A 9,502-nucleotide genomic window follows, 5' to 3' on the forward strand; every position below is an offset into this window, starting at 1 on the left:
TTCATGAGGATTTAAAGAAATAATTGCACAAATATGTCCAACGAGGTGGTGATATTGATGTAAAATATGACAGTCAAAATAATCTATAAAAAGTTAATTGTCATTTTATTGGATTAACGTATCCAGATAATTTACAGGTCAACGATCGTTTATCTACAACTGTATCATCTAGTTGTTTAGAGTTGCATCACATGTACTGTACCATCCCATCCAAAAGTCCAAGCATGTCTACATATTATAAGACTCTATCATATGTGGTCATGTAGGATAGGGATATTCCACCCTCTGGGTCACAAAATGTGGTAAAACCCGAGGCTCCGCCGAGGGTTTTACCACATTTTGTGACCCAGAGGGTGGAATATACCTATCCTACATGAACCACATATGATTGAGTATTTTTCTCTCATTCCCCAACCTAAAATATGCAAAAATAGGCACTATCTGTCGATAGCTTTCTCAGATAGACGCCATTTTTTCTCAATCCAAACTTTTTTTCTACTGCATATAATAAAAAAAGAACAGCGCCAATCGATTTACCATACCCCATATATGCAAACGACGTTTGCTGTTCTAAAAACGAAGGAAACCATTCATTTCCACAGTCTAACGTTGTTTCAGCAGCCCTGTCATTGCAAGCGAAGCCAAATCACTTGATGTCGGCCAAGCTAGTGTGTCCTTTCGCGTGAAAATATAGTTCCATGTTTTATTAATAAAAAACAATAAAAGAACGTGTATTTTTACATAATTTATATCATAAATAAAAAAAAATATTATCTGATTACATATCTTAATTCAATGTATTGTTGAAATGTTTAAATCATGGAGTATAGATAGATCTACTTTCGGTTCGGCGACCTACTTTTGTATCATTGCGCGCGCGTGGCTATCCTACACCGGAAGCGAGGTAATACACACACAGCAAGCATGGGTGTATTTACCTGGACAGACCAGTATGATACCGGTAGGGATGAGAGAAACATATGTTAAACATGAACTGTGCCTTCCTCACAGCCGATTCAAATGTCCACACCTGTCTACACTCACAACAGTATCACATGTACCGTACCATCCTCACAGTCGACCCAAATGTCCACACCTGTCTACACTCACAACTGTACCACATGTAATTAACCATCAACATGTACTGTGACATCCTCACAGCAGATCCAAACATGTCCACATATATCTACACTCCAACTGTATCACATGTACCGTACTACCCTCACAGCCGATCCAAATAGTTCAAAAAGAGTTAAACTGTCATGGTAAGGAATATGAATTGAAGTATCCCACCATCAAGAGTTTATCTACAGCTGTATCTCCTGGTTAATTAGAGTTGCATAACATGTACCGTGCCATCACCACAGCCGATCCAAACATGGCCACACCTGTCTACACCCACGACCGTCGGTTCTCTCACTCTATGTTTCTCATCCATGATACATTTGGCCTTTTTCTCATTCCTCGAGATGACGTATACCTGGTTAGTATCAAAGTCTGGTACGAATACTCTGTCATATTTATCACATGCTCTACTATTCTGTCTCGTCTGGGATAGTTTCTGACCATTGTCCAGTTCTCCACTCCACGTGTGTATGATCTGACCTGATTTGTCGATGATATTCAATTTTTCACAGTTAACACTATAACCAGCGGTAACAGCGACATTCCCTCCAGTCAAACATATGATGCCTCCCCAGCCCTGTCCATATGAAAGTTCTCTGACCTTGTGCCCGGACATGTTCAGAACTAGAATGTTGTAGTTGTAGTACTAACGAACACCTCGTCTGTGTCACTAACACTGATATTCCAGGCTGTAAATGGAGTAACGTCAGCAAATGTCGTCACTCGTCTGTCACCAGACAATTTGTGTATCAATGGTAAATCATCATTTCGCGTCATCAATACCCCAGAGCTTGTCAAAACCAAACTCCGAGGTGCAAAATCAAGCTTCACGGACTTTCTGACAAGTCCCTTATTATTAACTTTGGACAAGACCAAAGACCCAAACACTGATATCCATGCATGCGTATCGTCTATTAGACATATGGATATCATCTCTTCCTTTGGAAGGACTTGGAATGTAGTAAGTTTTCGGACATGATGAATGTTAATTTCCTTCTCATGCTTGGCCACTGAATCCGTATCATACCCCGCCTGAACATGTCCGACCATAACCTTTAGCTGTTCTGTATTGATTTGGCCGTGTATAAATCTTGGTGGACGTGGTTGTATGCACTTCAAAGTAACGTCATAACGCGGTAGAGTGGTCCTCAGTCTTTCCGTCAGCTCAAACAAGGCTTCGCCGGACGGTTTTTCCGACTGCTCCTCTATTTCGTTGATCAGATGCTTTATTTCCTTGATATTTATTTTATCACGCTGACAGTCCTGTTCGAGGGTTTGATTTTCTTCGGCAATAAGTAAAGATAATTCAGCTAAGACATGGTCTACTATAGAATCTATTTCTGCCTTCAACTTTGTTCCTCGCTCTTTGACATCTTTGCAGATAATATCGATACTTTCTTTGAATGCTATGCTGTCTTTCTGACGATTGGATATCTTCTCATTGAACCGATCTAACTTGGACTTCAAGTATGTAATCTTTCTGAGAGTCCACTTCATCTTCAAAATGTTTGAATGCGTGCTGTTTATGCTTCGTTGTAAAACACATTGAACAGATGGCGACGTTACACTCTGTACAGAACAGATCGCATGTTTTTCCGGGGTGTACCTTACATACCTCTGGTAGTACCGCCGGGCCGGTTTTGTTAGCCTGCTTTATCGGAACAACGTTGTCATTCCTTGTCTTCTTTCCTCATTTATGACCCTCCTTACAGCGATCACACAAAGCCTCCTGACAGTCATTACAGTACCAGTTCACGTCCCGTACGCTATCACACCACACACACGTGTCCTGCACGTGTACCTGTGCCTTGCGGATAGACAGTTTACTCGCCATTTAGCTTCTAAATTAGACTACATACAACACGTCGCCATTTGCTTTTTAATCTCGCTTGTTCCGCGCTTGACTGAAGTCACGTGGGTAAAGTTTGTATTATGTTCGCCTGTTTCACGTTTTAAACAGTGTGTAGGTCAGGTATCATTGTCCGTACATATACAGGTACACCTGGATTGGAAATCGATGTGTATATATACATAACATTGACTGTTGACTACACTCTGACTTTATATACGTACTATATATCTGTAACGTATGGCAAGTCACTGTTGTCATTTATTCATACAGCAATGTTGATCCAGTACTTAAATAACCATATTGTATAAGATATCTTATCTATCATAACGTAAATTTCTCAAATGTATATAGGATACCATATAACGTATGTAAGATATATATATAAATATATAAGTATAACTATATCAAATACATCCATGAATAAACATCTGGGCTTGCCATAAAATTTGTGGAAATTAAGATTGTATGTCCATTTGATAACAGACACTTTATTTGGTGGCTCATAGACATATTGTGGAGACATTTTCATTAGATTTCCTGACTTTTCTGTTTCAATGTTGAATCTGTTTAAACTTTAAAATATTACGTATCGCCACATTATTGCAGAAAGATGCCTGGTCATGATTATTGCGATACTTCGCTTTTGTCTGCAAAAATTATTTGCAATACATATCTTCACATTGTGTTAGAATATCAAAGCAATTAGATAATACAAAAAAGAAGCAATTGTAATTAATGACGTTATTGCCTTATTGATGAAAAACGGACTTTTTAATAACTGATCCAAGGGTAATTGTAATAAGGTGTCTCCTAGGTCATGTTTACAGCAAGAAAGTGCCTACTCTTGATATAACAACTCTTTTATTGATTTTTGGATATCTAACATTTAACAGAATAATAAATAATACAAAAAATGCTTTACTTTTATTGCATTTTTGCCAGTGAAATAAAGAAGTTTATCAAACTAATAGAACAGCGAGAGCAGTGAAAATATAAGATTTTGCAGTGAAATATATAAGATTTTGCAGTGAAAATATAAAATTTTGCAGTGAAAATATCAGTTTTCCATTTTTGACTAATGAGAGCGGACCTATGTATTCACCTCGTTGAAACTTGTCGATTTTTTCAGTGGAAGCGGAGATAGATAAATTGGTTATTTTGCTGTATTTCTGAAATTTTCAGACTAGTTTTTGACAAAATACTCACTAGAGGCTATTCGTGCACACATTCTCCGATAACAGCAGAAAACGCTTAAATTGCGTTGGCCAGTCCACTCAAAATGGCGCTGTCAAGTTGACGTGGAATAACATCGCAAAGAGATGACGTCATTACTGATTCCCGCACTTTTTGACACTTTCAATTTTTCGATGTTGTTGATGAAATGTTATAAAAAGATATGTTATATTAAACGGGAAACCATTCAATACTTGTAAAATATATGTTATATTAAACGGGAAACTATTCAATATCCTCTATATCATTGATGGGCACATAAAAAAAAACCTACGGTAAATCCATCCAGAGGAACTGACAAACGGTCAAGGATGAGTCAAAAGTCCCTTAACATTTCCCTGATGAACATTTTGTTGTGACATTGAAGAAATGCTGGTCAGAATTAGTAACGCATTAAACCTTACAGATCACCAATAATCATGATCATGATTATGACCCAGTTCTTGTTTGATTTGATACTTCTGTACAGTCAATACAATCATCCAAAAGCGTCAAAATAACATTCTTTACAAGAAGGATAAGGGTGATGGCGGAAGAGTATGTGTTATTTCCCTAAATGAACAAATGGCCCGCGCTGGATCACACCTCAAAGAAAGAGTCAGCTAAAAACACGTGACCGATTTTGTAGTTTTTTTTTTTTTTTTAAATCTGCTTACATTGACCAATAATCAAGGTTTTATCCCACAAACATCAGAACCCAACAAAAAAACAAATGCAAAGAGGATATCATTACTCCACATAACCATGGCAATGACTCGATGAGGGATAACATATACATCTTATGATTGCATGCTGTATATGTTAGCTGCCAGCGATTTAGATGGGGAATGTTTGATTGACCTTGTTATCGGTATTTTGTTCCACTCCTTCTATCGGGTTTTAATCTCTGATTTGTTATGGTATTATATAGTATTTCTACATTGTAAGTGCTATTTGTACGGTATGAATTTTTATGACTGAATAATTTTACTTATGATATACATTGATACTATTTGTTTTCCCTCAAACATCCTTCATTCACAATGACTATATACAATAGATAGCCTGTGTGTAACAATATTAAACTATAATGAATTGATGAATAATGAAAACAAGAAACTGACACATGAGTCCTTAATACAACATGTTTGATTATTGAGTTGTAATTGAGCCGAGCTCATTTGATCTTTTAGCATTGACGTAGGAAACTATCATAGCAAACTGAAAGTGAGATATGTGTTCCTTATCATGCATTTCAGAGCAGAATGGCAACAGCAGTGAAGATTAAGAAACAAAGGTCATGTTAAAGTCGTATCGGTAAAAATATGTTTTCTTTACTGCATTTGTTATGTATACATCGCGTATACGCAACCCCGAAATCGCTTTACACACCATGAAGCAATGAAGGTAAGTCTTATTATGATTTGATTTTAAATAATATTACAAAATCTTGGTTAATATTTTTGTTCTACCATATTAAATAAGCGGAAAAAATCCGCCAAGGACGCATTACATTTGTGTTATCAAATTAATATACATAAAAGTTTATTGTTACTATATATTTGACTAATTAGATTAATCTCTACCTATGGACCCGTAGTGTAACACTAAATAACAATCTCAAAGCGAGATCAAAGGAATATTTTGACCATATCACACGGTCCCCCCAACTTGATTTTATTTTACTTTTATTTATTAATTAATTTTTTTTTTGTAAAAATGATGATGCGGTTCATAATTAAGTGTTAATATAGTTTCTAATATATATAAGTCAAAGCAAAATGAATTACGCCTTCGACTCAATCGAGGCGGCTTTCTCGTTTCAAATGTTTTGACTTTTATTTTACACAAGGACGTGCTATAAACACTTTTCCCAGAATGCCAATTATTTAGCTTTTGACCTATGGGCGGCCGTTTTAGGATAAAATACAGACACTACTTAAGTGCTAAAAAGCCAAATGGCCATTATGTTCTTTTGACACTTAAGTGCAAAAGATTTGCACTTAAGTGTCAAAAAAATTATTTGCACTTAAGTGCAAAAAAATGAAGCGGTTTCCAACAAGAAATTCACCTACCGAAGTAATTTTTTCGACAGGTCGAAAATGAAGTACAATGATTGGTCGACCAATGGACGAAGTTCTATCAATTTCGTATCGACCAATCAAATCATGCATACTGTCGCAGTGTGCCCTAGCGATACGTAAACAATATGGCGGCTTCTATATTACCTCGTGTTAATCTTGTAACCGAGCGACTCGTCAGCTGAAAGGCTGAAAGGCCGTAATAGCGGACGTAAAACCCATAAATAAATAAATAAATAAATTATAACCGACAAATGTCGCCCGAGACACGAATTTCATGGAGGTGTCCACAGTTGAAACAAATACTCGGCAATTGACCTCCCTGTTAGTATATCTGTTTGTACTCTTTGTTTTATTTCTTATTGATTTACGTGTTTTCTTTGTGTTTAAAGCTCTTCCCATATGCATGGATCCAAATGTTGACTCTATTGTAACCCTGTCTGATTGATTAAATCAAAGATATCCGCCTGTTCGAACATGATTATTGGGCATTGTTCTACTAACGCACGCAAGGTGGCGCTGTTTTATTGAATGCAATTTTAAGGATAAATAACTACATATAAATGAATTAGACTGAAAGCATGTATGTATTTTGGCTTTTTTTTTTAATCTGAAAGTAATGTAAAATGAAAACAAAAAACAAACGAGACAAAGCAGTGTCACAAGGTTACATTTTTATTTTGAAATGCACAACAACTAATAAATTGAAAGCATTGATTGACCAATGGTTAACAGAGGCATAAAACTTATCAATTGCAATAAGGTCGTCGGTTTTAATACTTATTTATTACAAGTATAAAGAGGTTTTTGCCTGTCGACTAATATCCCTCGGCACCATATATCGTGATTGTACATCTATCTGTGATAATAAATGGATGATTTATAGAACGCAAATCAATATCATTGAACATATGACATGAATGGCGTGATATCAGACATCCAATTTATGTCGATATTTAATGCTTTTCTGTTCACACAATTGCTATAAACATACACATTAACACAAAACAACAATGCTATCATATCACAGAACAAACATGCTGTTGGATTCATGCAAACGACCTAGAGGATATAATTAATATATTTGCGTTGGAGACAAATTAAACTTTATTGTCAACCCCTGTTTGACCCTATAATTAAACATTGATTGCTGAATCATATCTGTTAAAGCAGGGCGGTAAAACTTTATGCTGTGACAAATCTGGCTTGATTAATGAAGTTTAATATCATAACAAGGAGACATATTTATTTCAAAATTTAATTGTGTGTAAATTTAAGGTATTTAGGGTCCGCTAAAGCAGGGCGGTAAAATTTTCTGCTGTGGCAAGTCTGGCTTGATTAATGAAGTTTAATATCAGGACGTGTAGAAAACATTGATCAAAATATAATTGTGTGTTATTTTAAGGTGTTTAGGGTTTAGATTCACTATTTCGTTTACCAGTGATGGATGTAAGACCGTTGACGGTATCAGCAGCCAGATAGGTAGTCAGGTCGGTTAATTCGCCAGGGTGTATTGGTTTATCAGTCGCGTACATAAGTAGTTTTTCTGTCGGGTGTATACGTTCATTGTAGGATATATGTTCGTCTTGATCTGTAGCTCCGCCTCTTTTTTGCTCGACGGCGAGATGAAACTACACACATCCGACTGACAGACCAATACACTTAAGCTATTAGACTGCTTTTACAATCAACGATCTGCTGTCCAACACTTTAAGGTTACTTTTTACTTCTTATGACAATACAATTTTTCCATAAAAGGTATTCGGCATTATCAAAGCAAAAGAGAGTCGACATACTAACGAAAGTGCAATTCATACTCAAACCAAATGGGAATAAGAGTGGTAAAAACTAAACAAGAATCAAACACGTCTGATTTGATATCGCGCTGGGAAATGTTATAAAATATATTTGAATCTCGGCGAACATATTACTTTTGTCACGCTTGCGACAAAAAGTTGCAAAAGTGAATATATTATTATTGTTGTTCTGCTTTTTTTCTTTTTTTCCCTCTTGCAACGCCGGTTAAGTCACCATTTAACTTAAAACTTTTGTGCTTATATATATTGATCAAAAATATTAACTAGATTAGATCCGATTGTACCAATTTAAATTTTTTTATTTTTTTATTTATGAAAGTCATCTATAATGTATGATCTAGTGACAATTAAAATAAAAAATGTCGGGAATACGAAGAAAGTGTGGTTCAGTTTCTGTGCTCAGTATAACTGTTATTTAATCCAAACTCTAAATATTTAGTGTTTAGTTCCATGATTTAATATACAATTCGCTGTACTCATTACATTTCCTTAATTGTATTGTGTTGGTATTATTCGTTTTGCTGTTATTGTGAATTCGTACTCATGACACAATATTCAAGAGAATACTTCAATACCACCATTAAGTAAGGGGAATAATAACAATACCAATCTTTATACGCAAGGTAATCGTAAACGTTAGGTATATAGAAATGGCCACAATTCATCAGCAATCATGGAGGGAATATACAGCTAATTATTTCGACATGAAAAAGATCATAAACACATGTTGAATGATTACAACCACAACAAAGCGTTCTCCCTCTTTAATATCACGCGAATGCCTCAAACATCACGGATGGATGTCCCTCTTCATATACTTTCCTGCAAGCTAAATTATATAGCAGTATCTCTAAAGCTAGCGATCCAACAAAAATTCACAAGACTTACCTTCGTCCTTGACTGAACATAGTCTGTTACCATAGTTACGAGGATCTCACACTGTCACGAAAAACTATAAGACAAAACACATACAGACACGTGACATCTTCTCACTTAGCATTCCTACCTTCAGATTTCATTCATTGACATCCTATCAAAAATAAACCATGTAGCTTTAAGTACGCTTACCGTACATATAGGAAACCTATACAACATCCGTATATGACAACTACACAATATCCACTTCGAATGTAAATATCCAATTCGATACTTTTTTACTATTGCGATTCTGTCTGCAGTTTAGATAATTGATCAGTTTACCATCAAATTGAAGTATCTTGCAATGAAAATAATGCTTTTTGTGTTTCTGACCGTTAACGCTAGTTTGATTTCACCCGTTATCAGCGAATAGTAGGACTTCTTGTATTCTTAACCCATGTAGGATTATGGTTATACAATCTTCAATGATGTGAAATGACTAAAGTGTTGATAGAAATGAGCATATGGAGGGAAATAAAAAAAAAAGAGGCCACAAT

At 35.7% G+C, this 9,502-nt stretch overlaps 1 protein-coding gene across 1 annotated transcript; it reads right to left on the reverse strand.

Moving 5' to 3' along the window:
- Positions 1-874: 874 nt before the first annotated feature.
- On the reverse strand, positions 875-2,997 carry LOC117332416. Its single transcript, XM_033891305.1, has 2 exons — positions 1,097-2,997; positions 875-1,030 (listed from the first exon to the last, which is right to left on the reverse strand). Exon 1 carries the CDS (start codon positions 2,620-2,622, stop codon positions 1,750-1,752), a length of 873 nt encoding a protein of 290 aa, XP_033747196.1. The 5' UTR covers positions 2,623-2,997; the 3' UTR covers positions 875-1,030; positions 1,097-1,749.
- Positions 2,998-9,502: the final 6,505 nt, after the last annotated feature.

Source organism: Pecten maximus, chromosome 8, assembly GCF_902652985.1.
Source record: "Pecten maximus chromosome 8, xPecMax1.1, whole genome shotgun sequence".
NCBI lineage: Eukaryota > Metazoa > Mollusca > Bivalvia > Pectinida > Pectinidae > Pecten > Pecten maximus.

What these genes read in the sequence shown, in the direction of transcription:
- LOC117332416 (XM_033891305.1), bottom strand. Translation starts at nt 2,622, where the DNA reads ATGAAGTGGACTCTCAGAAAGATTACATACTTGAAGTCCAAGTTAGAT.